Here is a 24286-nt window from a genome sequence, read left to right as displayed (position 1 = left end):
ACAGTTTTGGTAGTAGCTTAGATGGTGACATTATGTTAAAAACCTACTTCTCTAAGAATAAATCTTAAGGTGTGAATTCTAACTGTGCTTCAAGCTTTCAGTGTAACTTGAGAGAATTTTCTAGCCTGCTCCCAGCTTAGTGATTTGTTTTTAACTAAATTTATAATGTATTAAGCTAAGGGGACACATTTAATAGGATGTTATCCAACTCCTTTGAGCAGTTTCACATGAAAAAAAACAGTTGATGTCCACCCAGTATATATTGAACCCACTTAATTAATTTCATTGTCACTGGGACCTGGAAATCTATCCTGAGAAGCCAGGAACTATACCTGGAAGGAACACCAGTCAGTGAAGAAAGCATAACTGAAACATAGTTGAGTGACATATTGAGGTTCAGTCGCATGCCAAGCTGTTGAGCTCTATGACAGGTCAGCATTACAGGTTTATCCCTTGTGTGTTCTTCCTGATAATAAAGACTTAACAAACTTCTCAACAAAGCATAGTGAGATTTTTATACAGTAGATCCTGTCACAATAGTATTGGTGTGTTGGTAGTCTTGCAGGCTTGAGTTACACACATGCAATGTCTTTTAACAGGCTCTGCTATCAAGACCCTAGAAGGTGGAAGGCGGAGAATCACTAGATTTGAAGGAACGGAGAAAATGTCAACCTATGTTCTGGCCTTTATAATTTGTGACTTTAAGATGATATCTGCAGGGGACGACAGAGGAGAGGTAATATGATCGACATATTTTTAATGTTCAAGTTTGTTGTCATGTATACCTAGTACAATGAAAGTCTTTACTTTCTTTTCCCTTCAGAATACTAAAACTAATGCAATGCCAATTAAAACATTAACACACAAAAAAACAGCATAAATACATACAATGAAACATATAGCAGCATATACTGTACAATTACTGTATGTACAATACATATGTTGTATATGCAGTGTCTTTAATTATGCGGTTTGTCTTTCTATGTCAGTGAACATCACTGTATATGGTATATGTCCTGAACAGAAGGCAGCTGGGTGCCAGTGGGAGCAGATTAGTGCTGGATCAGTACTAACATTTTGAATTAGTACCAATATCAGTTTTCAGACCTCACTACTGGTACCAAAGCAGTTCCAAAGCAAATTACAGGTAACTCCAACTCCCCCTCATCTACCTCGCCGCACCACTCACTGCTTCCCTCTTTATAGCCATGAATCCCTGATGGCGTTGAAGCAATGCAGGTGGGGATGGAAGTCCCTCGTAAAGTCTTGATTGTGTCAAAGCCTGTTGTTTCATTTCATGAAGCCTACAAAAAGGACATTATTTCACATCTACACTAACAAGTGTTGATGGAAAGGGGTGGTGGGGCAGAAATGATGTTAACTTCTGGTACCAAAAATTCTACCTGCTGGTATCATACTGTTTTAAAAGTTGGGTTTTGTGGTACTTTTCCAGTACTGATATACCACACAACTCTAGAACAGATGAGCAAATCTGAGTTTTGTCCAAAGAAGTAAAGGTATTGCCAAGCCTTCTTAACAACAGACAAAATATGTTGTACCTACTTTAGTTTATCTGCTGACCCTGTAACACTTAGCCCCTCTAATATGCAAGGATGTGTTGCTTGTCTTCTGCTTCCTGACATCTATCATCAGCTCCTTAGATATGTTGACCTTAAAGGTTAGATTTTTGTTCTGATGCCATTGAGAAAGCAGGCAAACATCTTCTCTACAAACTCTCGGTTGTGCATGATCAGGCCTTTTATGGTTGGTGTCATCAGCAAATATAATGATGGAGGTGGATGTGATGCTGCCACTCTATACATGCTGAGATCTGTGAGGCAGGAAATACAAACTCCTGTAACAGAGGGTGGTGCTGAGTTCCGAGTTGATGAGGTTGGTAGTGTTAAATACTGAGAAGTAGTTAATAAAAATGAACTCTGGCATAGCAGTTTTAATACTCTGATTTCCGAGCTTTACATAAAGTGCAAGGGATAAGGCATCCTCTCTGGACCAGCTGTGATGATAGGCAAACTAGAGGTGATCATGATTATCTGGAATATTCAGTTCTATGTGTCCCAAGCAGTGACTGCCACTATTCTGTACTTTATTCAGACAGTCCACTTTGGAACAGGCATAATTATTGTCCGTCTGAAGCAAGCAGTAATCACTGTGAGAGAAATGTTAAAGATGTCACCATAGATGGCCTCTGTTCCGTTCCTTCTACTATCCTATCCATGTAAAGCAGGGGTCTCCAATTCCATTCCTGGAGGGCCCCAGTGGCTTAAGGTTTTCATTCTAACCCTTTTTTTAATTAGTGACCAGCTTTTCCTGCTAATTAACTCATTTGTCTTAATTTTCATTGAATTGCTATTTAACATTAGAATTACCAAAGCCTATGAAAAAACTTGTAATCCCGACCCACCTTAAATCCGTTCACACCTCTCTATTAGCATCTTTTGTGTTGTAAATGTGTCGATCAGCATAAGCAGCAAGCAGCCAGCTATCTCGTCCCCCTACCAACGCAGAAAGGGCAGAAAGTTCTCCCAGCTCAAGTCTGTTAATCTCGGAGTGAAGTGCTTGGAGTTGTATAGGGAAAATAATATATTTTTATTTGGAATACATGCATTTCATGCGTGTTCTGAGTCTACAACAATCTATATAAACACATCATTAAAACAGAAATGTTTTTAATGTGTTAGTAATAATTAACAAAATGTAGACATGTATATAACGGAACACACATTAAATGCATATATTCCAAATAATGATATAATATTTATCCTCCTGGCAACTCACACACAGCTAAACAGACTTGAGCTGAGAGAACTTTCTGCCCTTTCTGCATTAGTGGGGGGACGAGATAGCAGGTTGCTTGCTGCTTGTGCTGATCGACACATTTACAACACAAAAGACGTTGACGGAGAGGTGCAAAGGGATTTAAGGTGGGCCGGGATTATGAGTTCTTTTGTAGGTTTTGGTAATTCTACTGTTAAGTCTCAGATTCCTTAAATGCTTATTTTTTCATTAATTAGCAGCCAAACAATAATGGGTTACAAAACGAACCAACACATGACCAGCTAACCTGTGTCCATCATACAATATTTGAAGTAGTGAGTCATCTTTTATTGGCCTTAAAAAACAACTGAGTGATGTTTTGCATGAAAGGCAAGTGAAAGGGGCTGATTTGTAATTTCATATTAATGTTCTTTTGAAGAGTTTCATCTACCTGATTTTGGGCTGAATATAATATTACCATGTATTGCTTACATATACTACCATTATTATTAGCATCTGAAAACAGTTACCTTCATTTGATGTCTATATAAAACTGCTCAAAAAAATTAAAGGAACACTTTGAAACACATCAGATCTTAATGGGAAAAAAATCATGCTTGATATCCATACTGATATGAACTGGGCAACGTGGTAAATTATCAACTTACAAAGGGTTGAATTCAAAGACACCCCAAAAATCAAAGTGAAAAAATGATGCGGCAGGCTAGTCCATTCTGACAAAATTTCATTGCAGCAAGTCTAAATCGTACTTAATAGTTTATATGGCATCCACGTGTTTGTATGCATACCTGACAATGTCGGGGCATAATCCTAAAGAGACGATGGATGGTGTCCTGGGGGATCTCCTCCCAGATCTGGACCAGGGCATCACTGAGCTCTTGGACAGTCTGAGGTGTCAGATGGACCGACACATAATGTCCCACCCAGAGGTGTTCTATTGGATTGAGATCAGGCGAGTGAGCGTGGGGGGTCAGTCAATGGTACCAGGAACTGCCTGCATAATCTCGTCACATGAGACCGGGCATTGTTGTGCACCAGGAGGAACCCAGGACTCACTACACCAGCATAGGGTCTGACAATGGGTCCAAGGATTTCATCCGATACCTAATGGCAGTCAAGGTGCCGTTGTCTAGCCTGTAGAGGTCTGTGCATCCCTCCATGGATATGCCTCCCTAGACCATCACTGACCCCCCACCAAACTGGTCATGCTGAACGATGTTACAGGCAGCATAATGTTCAACACGGCTTCATCAGACTATTTCATGTCTGTCACATGTGCTCAGGGTGAACCTATTCTCATTTGTGAAAAGCACAGGGTGCCAGTGGTGAACCTGACAATTCTGGTATTCTAATCAAGCTCCATGGTGCCAGGCAGTGAGCATAGAGGACGTCTGGTCCTCAGGGCATTCTCATGAAGTTTGTTTCTGACTTTTTGGTCAGAGACATTCACACCAGTGGCCTGCTGGAGGTCATTTTATAGGGCTCTGGCAGTGCTCATCCTGTTCCTCCTTGTCCAAAGGATCAGATACCAGTCCTGCTGATGGGTTAAGGACCTTCTCTGGCCCTGTCCAGCTCTCCTAGAGTAACTGCCTGTCTCCTGGAATCTCCTCCATGCCCTTGAGACTGTACTGGGCGACACAGCAAACCTTCTGGCAATGGTACTGATTGATATGCCATCCTAGAGACGTTGGACTACCTGTGCAACCTCTGTAGGGTCCAGGTATCACCTCATGCTACCAGTAGTGACACTGACCATTGCCAAATGCAAAACAGTCAGGAAAGATGAGGAGGGAAAAATGTCAGTGGCCTCCACCTATTAAACCATTTCTGTTTTGGGGGACATCTCATTATTGCTCATCTGGTGCACCTGTTTTTAATTTCGTTATCACCAAAGCAGCTAAATCTGATTAACAACCCCCTCCGCTACTTAAGTGACCAGACCAATATCCCACAAGTTTCATTGACTTGATGCTATTCTCTGATTAAAAAGTGTTTCTTTAATATTTTTGAGCAGTATATAAATTGTATACACTCCCCATATCTTTGTGAGTTTTCTTGCCATAATCCCAAAAATTAGCATGTCGGGTTGTTTGGTTAGGCATAAATGATTGTTCATTTATGCATGAGTGTGCTATGTAATGAGTTGACAGGGCATCTTGGTTTCTGTCTTGTACCAAAGCCATCAAGATGGTTTGTGGTCATTGTGACTCACTATGGACATAGAGGGTACAGGTAATATGTGATAAAATGAATGAATTAATATCTTTGACATTCCTGAGAAGTACACTACTTTTGAAATTTCACTTTAAATGTCCACTGTGTAAACTTCTTAAAACATATTTACTTTTAAACTAAGTACATAGCAACAACTTTGAAGACAAGTCAAACAAGTCAAAACCACCACCATAGTTCCCGTGCCAAAAAAGTCACAAGTGTCCAACGTTAATGACTACCGTCCCATTGCACTCACTCCCATTATCATGAACTGCTTCGAGAAGCTTGTCATGAGGCACATCAAAACCCTGCTGCCCCCCTAATTGGATCCCCTGCAGTTTGCTTATCGCCGGAACCATTCAACAGATGATGCAATAGCCACCACTCTCAATCTGGCTCTCGCTCATCAAGACAATAAGGACACATACATTTGAATGCTGTTCATCCACTTCAGCTCAGCATTCAACATGATCATTACTCAGCACCTGACGGAAAAGCTGAGTGTGTTGGGACTGAACACCTCCCACTGTAACTGGATTCTGGACTTCCTGACTGAGAGACCTCAGTCAGTCATTTTTGGGAACAACATCTCCAAACCACCACACTGAGCACTGAAGCCCCTCAAGGCTGTGTGCTCAGTCCATTATTGTTCACACTGCTGACACATGACTGTGCAGCAACGTACAGCTCTAATTACATTATAAAATTCGCCAATGACACGACTGTGATGGGTCTCATCAGCAACAACAATGAGTCAGCATACAGAGAAAAGGGTGCAGCGGTTAACGGACTGGTATAAAGCCTGTCTCTGAAAGTAGACAAAACAAAGCAGATGATTGTTGACTTTAGGAAGACCAAGAATGACCGTCTGCCACTGAACATTGATGGCTCAACTGTGGAGGTCGTCAATAGCACCAAATTCCTGGGTGTCCACTTGGTAGAGAACCTCATCTGGTTCTACAACACCAGCTCTTTAGCAAAGAAAGCCCAGCAGTGGCTCTACTTCCTGGATGAGGATGAGGAAAGCCCATCTTCCACCAACTACTCTAACAACATTCTACAGAGGAACCATAGAGAGCATCCTGAGTAACTGCATCACTGTCTAGTTTGGAAATTGCACAGTAAGGGATCATAAAGCCCTACAACAAATAGTGAAGACAGCTGAGAAGATCATCGGTGTCTAACTTCCTTCCATCATGGACATTTACACCATACGCTGTATCCACAAAGCCACCAGCATTGTGAATGACCCAACACACCCTTTACACTCACTGTTTACACTTCTGTTATTAGGAAAAAGGTACTGCAGCATTCGGGCCCTTACCACCAGAATATGTAACAGTTTTTTTTCCCCAGCAGTCAGATTCCTGAACACTCACGGACTGGTCTACTATCTGATATATGTGTTCTGCTCTGCAATGTTGCACATGGTTGCACATGTTTGCACATTTGACTCACATGCACTTTGTTACATATTATGTGTCTTTATGTTATGTGTCGTGGATTTTTTTGTTCTATGTAGCACCATGGTCCTGGAGGAACATTGTTTCGTTTCACTGTATGCTGTACTACTGCATATGGATGAAATGACAATAAATAAATACTCTTGAACTATTTCCAAGCTAAAAATTCTAAGTGATCTGTAGCATCTTCAAGAAATAATTTAAAAAAATACTTTAAAATAGCACATTTAGGTGGCTGTGGCCACCTAACTTTACAGTAACTCTACTGTTTCCTTAACATGAATGATTAAGATGTGTATCAATTATGTTCTGTTTATAATTACCAAGGAAATAAATGGAATTCCTCGCTATCTGAGAGAAGCTCAAAACTGCTTGAAATTTATGATGCAGTGTTCTACTAGATATGAGCAGTGTCTTATCGGCTTTATTTAACTTGTGTGTTTGACCAGCACAGCTCCTGATAATAAAATCATTAGTGACTGGCAACGGTTTTAATATCACAAGCATCACTTTAAGCTAGGGATTGATTTTCAAATTGAGAACTTTGTCATTTGTTTAAACATGCAAAGCAGTTTATTTCCTTCTGTCCCAGGGCCAAATCCAGCTCGGGCTCAGCTATCATGCCAAAGCGTTTCTCTGTAAAGAAGTCTCAGTGTCCCCTCTGAACATGGTGTTTTCAAAATAGATGTAGATTTAAATGTAAATCTTAGTTTACAAAAGTGGTTGTTAACCCCTGTAATGAGAACCCCTCACAACCTTTTACCTTAAAAGTTGGCCTGCTTTACTGAATTGCTTGTGCCCAGGATTGGCCCATAGAACTGGCACATTAGGCGACTGCTTCATCACCAATTTTATTGAGTGGACTTGAATGAAATTTTAAAACTTAATTAATTTCACAGTCAAGAAGACTCTGAAACCTCTGGGACAACCTGCCCTAGAATCATTGGACACAAGGCAGGAATTAATCCAGGATGGGACATCATTCTATCAGAGAAACATTTTATTTGCAATGGTTTCAGTAGTGGCTTGGATGCTGTCTGTGTGGGCTTTGCACATTCCCTCCGTGTCTATGTGGGTTTCTTCTGGGTTTTAGTATAGTACATTAATTTTCCTATTGCTCTGTTGTGGGTCTTTGGTAGGCTTTACTTTAGAGGAATCTCCATACATACATTGTGTATTAATAATTTAGTCATGAACCAGTATAAATACTGTTAGCGTTTAATTTCAAGAGCGTGTGATTGTCATTTTGTAGCTTTGGCATTTTATGGCTATTACTAGAATCGGCTACACTTTTGCTGGGTGCTGCTCCCCAGTAGCCACTACGTGCCATGTCATAGATGACTCCATATAAACCCCATGCAGCGTTCTGTGCAGCATCCGAGATTGCAGATTGATCCCTTGGACAGCTTCAGTATTTGAGTTCCTCTGGTTTTCGACTCACAGAATAACACTTCTCGACTTTTTTTATGGTTTAAGTGTCTCAGTTCGCTAGCTGACGACTCCTAACAATTCTTGTTCCAGATTTGCTTATGGTTTAGCTGTTCAGATTTTAACAGTGTCCTCTCTCAGTTGTACATATTAACTCTTAATACAATTTCTTGATCATTGGTGCAGTTTCTTGACCATATTTTATAACAGCAGGCAATTCAAGGAGGTTGGCAGGAGCCAAATAAGCAGGTAGACTCCAGCAGATCTACTTTGGATACTTGCAACTTAGTGCCTCTATTTTTTTATTGTTTAGAATTATTATTGCATATTAAGCTTCTGGATCAAGTAAAAATGTATTCATACATTTTTACTATCAGCACACAGGCAGAATAAATGAATCAATCAGAGGTGGAACTTGAGCTCCCAAACTTGGGGTTTCAAGGTCTTAGCCACTACATCATGCTGCCTGCTGGCTGTAAACTTGTCCAGAGTGAGTCAGTGTGGCAGGATGCATGTCTGTGCTCTGGAATGGACTATCATTCACTCCAGCACTGGCTGTGTCTTTCATCTCAATACTCCCATGAGCCTATAGTACTGTAGAATAGATAGGTTTCGTTAATTAGTTAATGAATTAAGTTTATAATAAAATATATACCATTTTTTTAAGTAAAACGATTTTATTTACTTTAGTTATAAATGCACTAAAAAGCAAAAAATAATTTTTTCTTTAACCACAATTTTCATGGTTGTATGTGACCAAATAAAACCATGTGGCGCACATAAATTAATTGATTCAAAAAATTTCTGAAACTTGTTTAGCATAGTGAGGAATTGCAGTGTTGTTTTTTTTAATTATATCTTAGAATGAAAGTAGTTATTCTATTAATTGATTCAATTAATTAATTTATGTGTAAATAAAATCATATTTTTATATATTGTGGTCCCCGGCCGGGACGCCCAGAGGAGGGCCTGTGCCTCCTCCAGACCGCAAGAGGGCGATCGCCCTGATTGTATTGGGGGCCACGGGTAGAGGGCTTGGAAGCCCAACCCTGTAGGGGCCCGTGGCCATCGCCAGGCGGCGCCCAGGTGCCTGAGGAACCCTGGAGCCCAGCACTTCCGCCACACCAGGAAGTGCTGGGGGGAAGAGAACAGGGGATACCCGGACGGCTTCTGGGTGCGCAGCCGGCACTTCCGCCACACTGGGGTGTGACCATGACTGATTGCCGGGAAGCAGCTAGAGCCCATCCGGGTTCCCATATAAGGGGCCGTCTCCCTCCAGTCAGCAGTGGCAGGACAGAGCTGGAGAGAGGACGGCAGGCGGCCAAGAAAAAGGCACTGAAAGAGTGAGGCCTGGACATTGGGGGAATCGGTGCTGGAGGCACTGGGGTGTGTGAGTGCACAAAAGATTTGTAAATATATTGTAAATAAACAGTGTATGGTGGAACTATGTTGTCCGTCTGCCTGTGTCCGGGTCCCAGTCCACAATATTTTATTTTGTACTTTTTAGTTTTTGAATATTTTGCAAATGATTTTTCTTTAATCATTTTCACAAACGGGAAACTTCTTTCAAAAAGGAGTGTGTTCTTGCTCCTACTCTGTTCAATGTTTGTATGGACTGGGTGTTGGGCAAGGTCGTCGGGTCCAGCGGTTGTGGGGCATCTGTTGGTGAAGAAAGATTCATGGATCTTGACTTTGCTGACGATGCTGTGATCTTCGCGGAGTCAATGGAGGCTCTGATTGGGACGCTCGAGAGACTGAGCGAGGAGTCTGAGTGTCTGGGCTTGTGAGTGTCCTGGATAGATCCAGGAATGTCACTTACCTTGGCGGTGACATTCATGTCTCTGGTGACTCTTCCTGTGAAGTCAGTACATGGATTGGGAGAGAATGAGGGGTCATAAGGTCACTGGAAAGGGGTGTGTGGCACTCCCGATATTGTGAGGGAGCATCAGTTATGGCACTACAGCCATGTGGCGTGTTTCCCTGAGGGTGATCCAGCTCATAGGATCCTCATTGTTGGGGACCCGAGTGGCTGGACCAGGCCAAGGGGTCGGCCACGTAACACCTGGCTGTGGTAGATAGAGGGTCATTTCTGGAGGGTGGGTGCCTGGGGGGTTGCCAACCAGGATCCCGAGTTGTTTAGCCATGTAGTGGGTGCAGCAACGCACTGTACCAGTGCATGCTCCCCCAACTTGACTTGCTTGAAGCTTCTTTAAAAGTATTACATAATATATCTTCTTTGCAGAATTATTTGAATACTAAACAAATTATATTTTAGTTCCTATTTTTCTGTTCAAGCTCTAATGGGATTAGCACTCGGTCTCTGCAGAAAAAAAATATCGATGACAGAACGGCAATCTTACGGCAATTCTTCCTCACAGTAATCATCAAGGCTATTGCTTCACAAGAGTAAACAAGTAATATCGGCACACATATTTACCGACTCCACTTACTGGAAGAAGAAAGTAGGGGCAATCCAATGCGCTTCTCACTTGTATGCTCATATATCCCACTATATTCTTTCTCTGTCATTGTTGTATGTGCGTTAATTGTAATCGCATAACCATTGATTATGGTGAAATTTGTTACGTAATTGTATCGGTTATGACGGATTATTGTATTGTCGTCGATACTGGACAAATATGCAAAATTTGAAGAAATTCACTTTGTCAGAAGTGGGTTTAAAATCAGTTGCAAGATTTGACCCAGACAAACAAACAAACAGAGGAGTCAAGTAAAATAAAATTGCTTAAAAATCAGTTACATTTTCTCAAATTTCCATGCTCCATCATTGAATCAACTTTTTAAATAAGATTTCAAATGTGTATAAACATTTGCAGTTTAGGTAACCATAAGGTCAGCTTTGCATGTCATGGCATGAACATGCTTTATTTGAAGTGTCCTTATTTATCTGTACAGTCACCCTAATAAACCTTGAAAATATCTGTGAACAAACCTGAATGGGCCTAGTCCTGCTGTGCTGCTATTCCTTCGTTTGTATTTCTTAAATCCATTTGCAGTATTCACTTTATCAGAAAAGCCATCAGAAGGAAGTTAGTAACCAACCCTGCATGCCAGGCCATCACAGGTCAGACTCAGGTCTAAGAGGACAATTCAAGGTAAGCAGTGAATGAATGGTGGAGTACCCAGGAGAAACTTCATGAGCTTACAGAAAATTGGCAAATTCTGTATAGATAGTGACCTACAATAAGTAGAAATCTAATCATAGGCCACAAAGCTAACCTCTGCACCATCTGGATGTCCTTGAGTCGCTGGAAAACATTCAAAACTTTGGTACAATATCATGACTGGTAGCAATTTAGGCACAAACTCAGCCATCCTGTCTAGTGCCCCTTATGTCAGGTCCAGCTTCCTTTTCCTGGAACCTTATAATTGGGTTAAACCAATTAATTAAATGAATGAATGGACCACTTCCTAAGACCTCAAACATAAGGAATAAAAATATAATACTTCAAGTAGTCTGTGCTCATTTAAGTGTTGGAAGTAGAATAAAACAAGTGATACTTTATTAAGCGACAGCTCAGTGTCTCAGTGGCTGCTGTCTCACAATTTCAGAGCTCAAATTCTGGCACCGTCTACGTGGAGTCTGCACATGGTTTTCCTCAGGTTACTCTGACTTATTGGCGACTCTAAACTGGTTCCATTTGGATCAGTGTGATTTGTGAGTGGGTTCTGTGATGAATTAGCACATTTTCCAAGCATGCCTCCAAAACTGCTGGGATAGACTCCAGCCCCATAACACTGAGCTCAATAAGGAGATTAAGACCAACCAACAGAATTAAAAAACAACATTAAAATGTGGGTTAATATTCATATAACTTTATCTGTGCCTGTAATCTTGAGTCTAATCTATTGTTAAACTTTTAACACATACTGTATAAGAGTCTGGCAGAGAAAGATGGAGTGTAAAAGGAATCAAGCTAAACTTTATTATGATGATCGGAACACAACATAACTAAACAGTGTGAAGCCTCTACAAGACCCATTGAACCAGGTTAGAGCGTTCACTGGCCTATTTAAGACAGACCTCACCCCAGGCCACCAGACCCCAAACATTACTGCCAGACTTCGGCCTCTACAGGCAGAAAAAATGGGGAATAGGCTTTAAAGGTTCAAAATACCCTAAAGGCCCCAAAACATATCAAAATATCTCACAAGAGAAAGGAGAATTGAAAAACATTTCGCATGAGAAACCCATTAACAAATAATCTTTAGAAAAAAAGAGGACTTATTTGAAATCAATCTGAAAAAATAAATATATAAAAAAAATAAGAAAAACCAGGAAAAGGTAAAAGGCTTGCCTAAAAAGGCAAACCACAACAAACAAATGCTTATCCAAAATCCAATAATCATAAACCTGAGACAGAAGGTCAAAAAATGCAAGTCAGAAAAAGACAATATTCACAAAATTATGCACTTCTCAAAAAACAGCCACAGTTAACCACAATGAAGGATCTGCTCATCGGCCTCACAAGAAACAGGCTGAGGGTGATCCTTCAGCTGCAACGTCACTTGGGATTCCACCTACAAAACACAATGGACACAGCAGAACAAGTAATGCATAGAAAGTAAATAGTACATAAAACAATGGCTTGAAAAACACATAAATATAATATATTCATGAGAAATAATACTTTAAAATAAACAAAGAAAGCACAGAAAAGGAAAATAGGTATAAGCCAGGGAAATGACCTTGGCTGAAACATGACAAACATCACTTTCTAGAGATTATGTTACAGAGTGTTCAGTCACTGGTGAACGTTTCACAGTAACATCCCAGCAATTCAATGAGTACCTGCCAAGAGGACTATGGTGGTCTCAAAACTCCAGAAACCTGGGTTCAAGTGCAGATTTTTTCCCTGTGTCAGTGTAGGTTTCAGCTCACATCCCAAGACTGTGTGGCTATGTCATCTAGCAACTCTGCATTGTCCTGGTGATGCTGAATGTGTCAGTGTGCCCTGTTATTGACTGGCATTCTGTCTGATCTACTCTGATTCTAATGGGTATGTTCTGATTCCATAACTGCCCCTCACAACAATGGAAGTAAAAGGAACAGAATATAAAAGGACATTTGAATTTTACCACAAAACCTACATTTTAGAGTTACTGCCCTGCTATACTCCTGGGAAATTCAGAATAATCTTCTACATTTTGTCATAAGTAACATGAACTGTATGTCACTTCTTTTCACAAATTTAATGAATGTTGAGGACTCCTAATTACATTTTGCAGGACTGTAATTTTTAAAGTGGAGACAACATATGGACCTGCATTTAATTTCCAAGTGGAGATACTTCTTAGTATGGAGTTTGCTGGTTCTTCCTGTGTTTCTGTTTGTTTCCTCCCTTTTTCCAAATATATATATATATATATATATATATATATATATATATATATATATATATATTTTTTTTTTTTTTTAATAATCTGTGACCATATGTGGGTGTGTGTATGAGGGTGAGTGTCCTGGGATTAAAATAATCCCATTCAGGACGGGTTACTGCTTTACATCAAGAAAAAGGGTTGCCTGGCGTTTAATTGCAATTTATCTTTGATCAATCCAGGCCATGTGAGAGAGCGGCACCAGAACAGTCATCACTAAATATCTGCTTTTATGTTTTGCAGGTCCGAGTGTGGGCCCGGACATCAGCTATCAATGACGGACACGGCAACTATTCCTTGTTAATTGCAACAAAAATGGTAGTGTTCTTCGAGAGCCTGTTTGCAGAAGACTATGTCTACAGAAAAGCAGGTACAACTTTGTGGCTTCTAGGAAATGTGTTGCTGTTTACTCATCAAAAAGCCAGATTACAAGGCACTTTATGTGTCTCCACATTAAACATTGTAAAGTAAGTAAGAAAAGATACAAATAAAATACAATAGAGGGTAATACAATGGTGCAGAGGTTACAAATGCTGTATTATAGATCCAGCCTGCTGGGTCAGAATGTGGAGTCTGAATGTTCTCTCTGTTAACCTCCATTTTCTCCAGGTCCCTTGTTTTTTCATCCACATCCCAAAGATATGTTTGTTATTTTGTTTGGTGTGTCACAATTGGTCACGTAGGTATGAATAGGAGTGTGTCCTGTGATGGTCTGGCACCCTGTCTTACACCTGATGCTTTAGTGATAGGCTTTGGCCTCCTATAACCCTAAACCTGATTAAGCGGATACAATAAGTAGATGGACAGATTGACAGGCATTTGCAAGAAAAAAAAATTGATCAAAAAACAAACATAACTAACAATGGAACACAAACACTCAGTTTCATAAGTGATAAGAGTTATGACTTATCTACTGTCCTTGTACCCTTACATGGGTGTGCCCAGGGACTGGCATTCTAGCAATGCCAGGAGCATGTGATACATGTGTCAGTATGGTTACTGCTTTTCTGGCAGACTGGTCTTTCAAAGGCCTTGCAATAAATAAAATGAAAACATTTATTCTGCACTTGTGATAGTCTGGCATACCATACTGGCATCATGACCATTGCCATAGAGGCAAGCTGCCAGTTTTTGTGACCCTACCACAAAGAGTGCAGTTTGAGAACAACTTGACAAATACAGTACAATATATAAAAGTAGTATCTCACATCAACGGGGTGAAAATAGTCTAGGCCAGGAGTTCTCAAACTCACTCCAGGGAAGCCCCTGTGACTGCAGCGTGTTTTAAAAATTGGACTCCTGGGCTAATTAAGTGAACTGTTATTTCCCAAGTTCTGTGTTTTGGGAACAACATAGAAATTAGAAAAATAAGTTTGGTAAAAAGAAAAATATATAAAAAATGTACTAAGCAGTTATATGGGAATAATGTATTTTTTTCTTTTTAACAATATTTTCATCGTGATTTTCATTCTACTTTTCCAGGTGTTATAATTATTTAATGAATGCATTATTTTCTAGTTAGTGGGTCTGACACTGAAGTAGTTGCAGTCTTTCATAATTCAGTGTCATTTTTCTGGGTGTCTGCTCTGCTCGTTTATTAAGATACGATGAAGTGAGCAAACTGCACAGAGAATTGGAAAAATATAATGAAATCAACAAAAAAGAGTTAAGCATTCAAATCCATAGCAAAAACAGAAATATTTCTAAATATCTAAAAATCATGCTGCTGTGGTTTTCTGAATAAAGAAAAAGATAAGATAAGAAAAAAATACCAGCTAATTAAATGAGATCAGTGTTATCAGTTGCTGGCACTGAATATGAATCTGGTTGAAATGAAAACCTGCAGCCACAGTCGACCCCCAGGACTGAGTTTGAAAACCCCTGGTTTAGACCAAGTAGACAAACAGATAATACAAAGTGACAGGCGAAAACATGACAGTCGCTCTCGTGACTCTTGATTTTTGGCTTCTGTGTGAGAAACGGAACTCTAAGCCACAGCGCTTCCAGTTTCATTCTTCCCGTTGTCTCAGTGTATGACCCCAGCAAGCCATGTAACCTGCTCATGCATCAGTCCTAGAATTCGTTATAAGTTACAGGGTGTGAGCTGGCCAAGCACAGGTCAAAACAAAACTGGGATAAACAAAAAATATTTGGGGCACCAGCCAAGTTGTTCCATTTCATTCCCCGCTTTTCTTCTTCAAACTTAAATAAGTGCCTTCTGGCAACAACTAACATAACCCCGTAGGGCAAAACACAAAAAAATAAGGGCTCGGGTTCAGCCGTCACAACAAATAAGAGGTCTCCCGTAGATCCCGGACTTGTCAGGAATTGGTCCCAAAAGACGGCTCAGTGAAAGCAGCCAGGCCTTTCCTAACAGGAGAACTGGAAATGGTGGAGCTGATTTCCCTGAGTGGGTGGTTTCCCAGAGCTGCGGGGTAATAGCGCCACTTCTCACCCTGGCAGGTTACCACATACCTCAAATGCGCCAGCAAGGATATCCTCGGACATGCATGCGTGACAAGGGTCTCAAATACAGTCCCTGTTCACACTGCCTCCATGTTAAAGTGCCAGCAGTCTGGGATTGATCTGGGACTCCTTTCTTGTAGGACTGTAATTCTGATTTTTGTACACATATAAGTGTATTGCCCCATAATTAAGAATGTGGACACCTTGCCAGCATCTTCTAGTTTTCCAGGCCTATAACCTTTCCAAAATATGCAGCTTCTTTTACATTCAGCGAAGCTGCCAGCCCTTAGCTCCCTATGACCCAAAATGATGGATAGTGGCCAAAGACACAGACTGATTGATTGATGGATGATGAATGGTTGACTCATAAATTGATTGATTGAGTGGTTAATTGAACATCTGATTGATTAAATGATTGATCTTTGACAAGTTTTATTTTTTTTCTCACTTTTTAAATTTAGACCACATTGCTGTCCCTGACTTCTATGGTGGGGCAATGGAGAACTGGGGTCTCATTACGTACCGTGAAACAGCTTTGCTCTTTGATGCAAACATCTCCTCACTTGCTGATCAAGAGTATGTCACTACTGTAGTGGCTCATGAACTGGCCCATCAGGTAACAGACTGTTTTTTTGCTTACTTTGTTTGTACTTATTCAGTAGAGCTGATAAGGGACATTCAAATATAAGCAAGAGGTCAATTCTTAACACTTTATTAATAACATAATGGAAGCATCATACGTATTGCTTTTCTTGAGAATCTCTGTTTTATCATGTTACCAGATCAGTTATGGCTTGTATCGAACACAAAAGGTACCAACTAACCTTTCATTTGCTTTTCTAGATCAGGGATAGGAAGAAATGTTAAAAACAGCTGCGTAACTGTTACCTGAACCTCTTACCTGTTTCACTATCTCTGCTGCACTCCACTTGTTTCGCCATTGATTCTCGCTGACTGGGGCTATCCTTATTTTTAACCCTTTATTTCGGCCCATTTCACAACCAGTAAACCCAGGACTTGTTTAACTATACCCTTAAGCAACCACAGTCAGATAGGGAATGAATGATCTCACCTCCTCGCCCGCTAGCAGCAGTCAGGCAGAGAGATTGGCTTTAAGCTTTCATTCACAAATGGTATTAATTTGCATCCAACCAACAGAGAATCAAACAACCTGGGTGAAGTCAATCTTCATACAGTCCCATCAGAAACAGCAAGACACAGGTAAATATTCCCATGTTGCTCTTAGTTGCAGATTATGTTTTCTCAATCAAAAACAAAAAGGTGGATTTCTTTTAAGGAAGAGCTAAGACTCTCTGAAAGTGTCCATTTAAAAAAACAGCAGTTCCCCTTCCATTACCTACCAAAAGAGCAGGTCCTCATCTGTGCTAGCAGGATGTGTTGATATTTTACACTTAGCCGAAAAGCACTGAAAGTAGATGCAAAAACAAAATGAAGAAAACATTATGCAACACTCAAATGTTACAATATCACTGAAGCGTATAAGCAACAAAGTCACCCCAAAGCCAACTCAGGGTTAGTTCCTTGGAACTTGAAGCTCATAAACAGCCTGACAATACAAAATAGTCAAAATCCTGCTTTGCATTCCAGCTCGTCCAGCATGCACTGTTAAGCTTGACCAAATTCAGGCTGACATCCATCATCTGAAAAGTTTAAAGTATCCCTTATACACGCTCTACGAACTGCAATGCATTATTGATCCAATGTTCTGGAAGTTTCTTAATTCCAGTCAAAGAAGGTTTTTGGCTGCAGATCAATCTATCTTTACAGAGCTGCAATGAGCACATCTTTGTCTTGGAATCTGTTACCTTCTAGAAGCACATTCATCTGTCCAAACATGTGAACTATAGGGTGGGTGAGGCAGAGAATCCCACTTCACTGCCCACAGAGTTTCCACCATTACGTTGATGGTGTGAGGACAAGTTGTCTTCTGAAAGAAAAATAAATAAATAATAAAATAAGGTTTTTTTGTTTGTTTGGGGAGAATTGCTGCCTTCACGTTTTCTGTGCATTGGTAGTATTTTAACCGACGAGGAAGTCCATGTATGTGAAACCCTCTGAATCACAGAAAACACCAGCCATAACCTTCCCTGCTGAAAACCCTTTGTTTGCTTTTTTTCTGGATGTGGAGAATCAGTGAGTCTCCACTACACACTAACTGAGTCTAGAGTGATGTAGCAAACTCGTGTCACATCAATGTGACGATGCGGTTTCTACTCTGTGCTCCCATCTTCATTTTGTAAGCTCTTGAACCCGACACCTGGACAGTGAAGATATCACAACGAAGCAAGGGGATGGTGCAAAAAGGTGCAAAAGTGCTTTTATTTAAAAACAGCAAAACCAAAACAGTGTTCAAAATAAATAGTACAGTACTTCTAAAAGTCATTAAATAAATAATCAATTAAAAACCAGTGAAAAGGTGGAGGTTAAAACACAATGAATAAATCAATAAAAACAAAGTTAAAATACTACGGCTGGAAGCAGTCCTTTAAAACAACGCCTGGTGCCTTCTTCTACTGGCGGCTCGCCTGCTTCTTCCATCCAGGCTATGCACCAGTGGAGTCGCTCAACCCACAGCTGACCTTCTCCATCTAGTCTGTAGCCCTGCAGTGCCTGGCTCCATAGGACTCTCGAGACTATGACTTGTACTACACAGAGACCAGGATGGTCACGCTGGGGCCGCCACCTCCCAAGGCTCCTGACTCCCGCTACCTTTTGTGACGAACCAACCACTTTCCGGTCATTCCTGTTCTTCCAAAGCGCTCAGCAAGAGCGACCACTTGTAGCTGCCCCCCCAAGTGTCGGCCTAACACTCCTAACACTCCTTCCAGCTGCTTGCTCTCTCTTGTGAGCCTGCCTTCACCCGCTCACTCGCTCACTCACGCATGGCCACACTAGACTTCAGCTTCCTGCTGCCTTCTTCTCCCTTAACCTTTCTTCACTTTCTTTATTCTCCCCCTCCCACTTGCACTCCTACTATATATAATGTGGCTCACTTGTGGTGATTAGCAGTTCCCAGCTTCAATTACGGATGCGGACAATTCCTCCCTCGTGCAAGGAAACGCCCGCCTCACATAGCGTCCGAGAACCGCTCCGGCCACACTTCCTTGGCCCCTCTTTAAACCACGAGTGCGGCGATTATCTATTTAAAAACTAGGCTTTTTCATCTAAGCCACTAAGCTGCCACCGGTGTACCGCGAGTTGCTGTTGTTTATAATGGTAGTGGGTCACAGTGGGTCACAAAGTGCTTCTGAACTCTTTTGGTGTTGTGACCCATTTTTCCCAGGTAAGCACCTTTGCTTTGTAAGGGATCAGTCCCCTTTAGTGAATGGAGTGCCAATGGCAGAGAGAGGTGTTTATCATACCCTCTTGGTGAACTGAGATCCATCAGGAGAGTTGGGGTTGAATAAAGGGAACGACGCGTGGGAGGAAGTGGACCCACACCTAAAAGGTTCAGAAACACTGCTCTTAATGTTCTGTCTCAACTATACACCCCTGCCTAAGACAACTGTTCTTTAACATATTGAATGTGGTAAAGATTTGGGAAGGAAGTACACTATCTTTTGTAAGAAATTATTATGCATTGTACAACACAGCTGGGCCCTTCCTGCTCTGAAGTCTCCTTAATAACTGATTGGAGCAATGGGGTTGGGGTTTGTGGGTGGGTAGGGGAGGTCGCAGCTACAGCAATGTTGGCTGTAACTTTAAATGTGTCTGCTAGCCACTGAGTGCATGATAATACAAGTTGGTTTGTGCTCAAATTACAACAAAATTCTTATTTATAGTTGAACGTCCCTTGTATTTCATTAAACATGAATTTGAAGGCAATGTTATCTGGGCAGTTTCAAGGTTGTAAAACCTTTCAGTTCTTACTCACTCATATGGACATTATCCAATCATTGTAAAAGTAAGAAAGCAGGGTAGTGTGATGATGTAGGTTTTGCTCCAGGCTCCCGTCTCCGTTTTGGGAGCTCTTGAACCCGACACCGTCGGTTATGTCACTGGATGAGCTGCTCAGTGAAGATATCACAACGAAGCAAAGGTGATGGTGCATAAAGGAGCAAAGGTGCTTTTATTTAAAACAGCAAAAACAACAACAGTGTTCAAAATAAATAGTGCAGTGCATCACAGAGTCATTAAATAAATAATCCATTAAAAACCAGTGAAAGATGGGAGGTTAAAATCCCATAAATAGATCCAATTAAAACATGGTTAAAATAATGGCAGGAAGCAGTCCTTTAAAACAAAGCTCGGTCCCTTCTTTCTAATTGGCGGCTCCCCTACTTCTAACATCTAGGCGTTACACCAGGGAGTCGCCGTCCATGCAGCTGTCCTTAACATCCGATTGCCTTTTGGTCCCTGGCTCCATCAGACTGAGACTTAGGTTCCCCAACGGCCAGTGTGCTCACGCTGAGGTTCACTCTCCTAAGACTCCCACTGCCTACCGTGGCTTTATGCGGCAAGCCAACCACCTTCCAGGTCACTCCAGCTCCCTGATCACTCAGCTGGAGCGACTGTTTCCTTCAGCCCCACAGAGTGTCAGCCAAACACCCTTTCCAGGAGGCTCTCCCTCCAGTTGCCTAATCTAACTAGTGAGCCTGCCTTCACCCACATGCTCTTGTCTTGCATGCACTGGCTTTCTCCTTCCTGCCGCCTTCTTCTCCTTTAACCTCTGTTCACTTTCTTTTTTCTCCTCTCCATGCTCGTGCTACTATATATATATTGTGGGGTACAGCCCGGACACAGACAGGTAGACATGTTCTTTCTCCACACACGTTTATTTACAAGTTCCAAACACAAGTAAAGTGCAATAACCCAGTGCCGGAGCACCAATCACCCCTTACAGTCCTGGCCGCACAACAATGCCTTGCTCAGTCCTTCTGACCGCCTCCACTCCTCTCTTCCGAGCTCCATCCTCTTCCACCCGACTCTTGCTGCTGACTGGAGGGAGGCGGCCCCTTTTATCCGCACCCGGCATCAATTACGAATGCAGACAATTTCCTCACCCGTGCACATAAGCGAGGAACGCCCACCTCATGTAGCGTCCGAGAACCGCTTCGGCCACACTAACACGGCCCCTCTTTAAACCGTGAGTGCAGCATTTATCTATTTAAAAACTGGACTTTTTCATCTGAGCTGTGGACCCGCTATACCACAGGTAGCATGAGGAAATATCATGTGTTAGCACCAGCTTTATTTGATCACTGATTCCTTCTGCCACCCACCTCATCCCAGTCATTTTAATCATCAAAGCACTTAGGACCTACATTTACAAGTTTATACTTCAATGACACTTTTCCCCATAAAGTAACATATCACAATGACCCATTTGTTCAATTATTTTTAAAATCAGGGCACAGTGAGTAAGTGATGGGGATTAAACATGGCAGTCTTCTGGTTTGCAGCATATCTTTATCGAGTAGATCACAGCTCCTATTTTTCTGTCTAGGACTGAAGTGTAATAACAGTTATACAGTATTTTAAACTAGTAGGCTACAAACCAATGAATAATTGTAGAATGCGAGCCTGAACAATCTCACCCTAAAGATTTTTTCTCAGATTACCATTCAAGAAATATTAGCCTTTAACTGATTTTTAACAACATCTACTAAAGATGGACCTCAATAGCAGTTTTATTTAAATGTAAAAACAAATTTCTTTTATTAATCCATACAGAATATATTTGGCAAGTCTTTCTTCTGTAACAAAAACTTCACAGCTTTGCCTTTCTCAAAGTCTGATGATTTTGCTTACTTCCATGCTCTTTTTTAGTGGTTTGGAAATCTCGTTACGATGAATTGGTGGAACGAGCTGTGGCTGAGTGAGGGCTTTGCTACTTATTTCTCCTACTTTGGCGTGGATGCAATGGAGAGCAGCTGGAACTTTGTAAGTTGCCACCTTCTGCTGTTTTTATAACATGCTGCCTACTTTATTATCTGACCCTTTGCATAGCAGTACTTTGGCCTGTAGGAGGACTATCACAGCACCCAAACATCAGAGACAACTACTCTAAACACAGTTCCAGGTACGAGAAAGTATTTTTTATTAATCAAGATACCATACAGGTTCTCCATTCCAACAACTCTTCTTCTTTATTGATTCTTTCTCTTTCTCATTCTTTTTCTCCTCCACTCCTCTCAGGTGAGCTTTGCCCGACTCCACTCCTTACTTAGACTAATATGGGGATTGTGTAGCACCACTTTTTAACCGGAAACACATCCAACACACCAGACACTCTAACCTGGAAGCACTTCCGGGTCAGGCGAAACTTCCACCTGACAAGGTACCCTGTCCCCAGCAGCTCCCTCTAGTGGCATCAAAGGACTACAATAGAGCTACCCACCACAACTACCCCGAGGGTGTCCAAATGGGCACCATGCCAGTGGGATGCTGCCACCCAGCATATTTCAGGGAACACATAGCTCCAGGAGAGTCTCCCCTGTTCTTCTGCACTAACAGCCTCCCGGTAGGCAAAAGTACCACTAACCAACCCAGCCAAGATGCCTATCCAACCATATCCTCCTTTATAGTACATTAAATGGAAGAAAAAATGTTAATACCTCACTTATTTACAATCAGAAAAGTTTATTTCAATTACAGAAAGTATAGCCTTATTTGTTTACTGTTTGTTGATAATAATTGTGAAACAAAGGTAAGTTCTCGACTATCAAAATGCCTTTTTTGCTTTCAAAGAGTGCATAACCTGAGAAGAGTACAGTAGCCTAATGGCTAACTCTGCTACCTCATATTTGTAAGATTATTGATTCAGTTCCCTTCTAGGTCCTTATCAGTATGGAGGTTTCATGTTCTCCTTTTGTTCACAAGACTTTTTTGAGGTACTTTGGTTTCATTCTTTATCACAAATATGGCCAGTTTAGGCTTGATAGTTAGTGTGCGAGGTCCTAGGTTTGACTGGTTTCTAATCCAGGGTTGGCTCCTACATAATGGCTGGAATTGCCAATATACCTCACTAGAGCTCAGGTCAGGTCAGGTTGGGGAGCATGCAATGGTACATCGCGTTGCTGCACCCACCACATGACGAAACAGCTTGGGATCCTGGTTGGCAACCCCCCAGGAAGACACATGGTCCAGTCCCACCCTCGTAGTGCCATAACTGACGTTCCCTCACAATGCAGGTAAGGTGCTTCATTTGGGACTCCATGAGCAGCCACTCATTTGACACAAAGTCAAACCAGTGGTACCCAAGGATTCTCTGGAGAGACACAATACCATAGGAGACCTATCTTCATCTCAGGTCACTGGATAGCTCAATAAGGGAAAAATCAGGATCAAACATGGACCTGGGTAGAAGCTTCTTGATATGGTCAGCTATAAAATATATGACAACTGTAGCAAAATAATTAGGCTCCATTCCATTTTGACTCTTAACTGGCTTCTTTGGAAAGAAATACACCTTGGTAGATCATACATTAGGAAGCAGGAGCTTATCAAAAATAATCACCATGGGCCTCATGTATAACGCCGTGCGTAGAACTCGCACTATAACATGGCGTAAGCACAAAAGCCGAAATGTGCTTACGCACAGAAAAATCCAGATGCAGGAATCTGTGTGTACTCCAACTTCCACGTTCTTCCGCTACATAAATCCCGATTAGCGTGAAAACTAACGCTCGTGCACGCGCTTTATGTAACGACCCAACTCCTCCCAGAATTACGCCTCTTTGAATATGCAAATCAATATAAATCGCCCTTAAGCGCAGCCTTCTGTGAAAAGACAATGGGAAAAGCACGGGGAAATATAAGAATTTCAGCGAATACCAAGTGGAGGCAAAGGAAAAACATACTATTTGTTCAAATAAACCGTGGTATAATCAACAAAAGGAAGTTGATCGAGTGACATAGCATGTTGGAGAAACTTGAAAGCTCACGTTCACAAAATCGCACAGTACCGGAAATAAAAAAGAAGTCACATATCAAAGTCGCCGTGAAAAGCCGAGTTGTAAGCCCACTGTCTGAGTGTCATATGAAAGCTTATTAGGGTACAGAGAAAAAAGGCACACAGTGAGGAAAAAGCACGAAATGTCAACTTCAATCTAAACATTTCCACTTTAATCACGTAGTTTATTTTTTCATTAAAGTAGAACATCATAAACTTCATCTTAAAATCGTTTAATTAACCAGTTTCTCAAATCACATCGTAATTAAAGTAGCACGTTAAATGCTTTGTTTTGTATTTGATCTTCTATGTGCTCTATGTGTGTGAATCACTACTTGCTTCTTAAACTGGCTCTCTTCCTCCAACTGGACACAGAGTCCATTACATTTGTGATATTACAGCTCTCTGAATAACTAAAATACTGAGATGTATACGTGATGTCATTTTCATGATGATAGGAGTTAAAGCACATTATTAAACATGTGTTTCACTTCGATGAAATAATTTATTGCAGCAGTACTCAGGGGCTGCTCTAGGCTTGTGGTGGCACTGGGCAGAGGAAGAATCGGTGGCTCCTTCGCCCGCCAATGTCATGCACGGTGGA

General features: G+C 41.3%; 1 protein-coding gene across 1 annotated transcript in view; it reads left to right on the top strand.

Moving 5' to 3' along the window:
* LOC120540506 (aminopeptidase N-like) overlaps positions 1-24286 on the top strand; it is a 94830-nt gene that overhangs the window by 13165 nt on the left and 57379 nt on the right. Inside the window, 4 exon segments of the mRNA XM_039771347.1 lie at positions 600-736; positions 13545-13671; positions 16229-16383; positions 21558-21671. Of these exon segments, the coding sequence (XP_039627281.1) occupies positions 600-736; positions 13545-13671; positions 16229-16383; positions 21558-21671 (533 nt within the window).

The sequence above is a fragment of the Polypterus senegalus genome, chromosome 12 (genome assembly GCF_016835505.1).
Source record: "Polypterus senegalus isolate Bchr_013 chromosome 12, ASM1683550v1, whole genome shotgun sequence".
Taxonomy (NCBI): Eukaryota; Metazoa; Chordata; class Cladistia; order Polypteriformes; family Polypteridae; genus Polypterus; species Polypterus senegalus.
The sequence above is the reverse complement of the archived record's forward strand: the minus strand, read 5'-3'. Positions and strand labels throughout refer to the sequence as shown.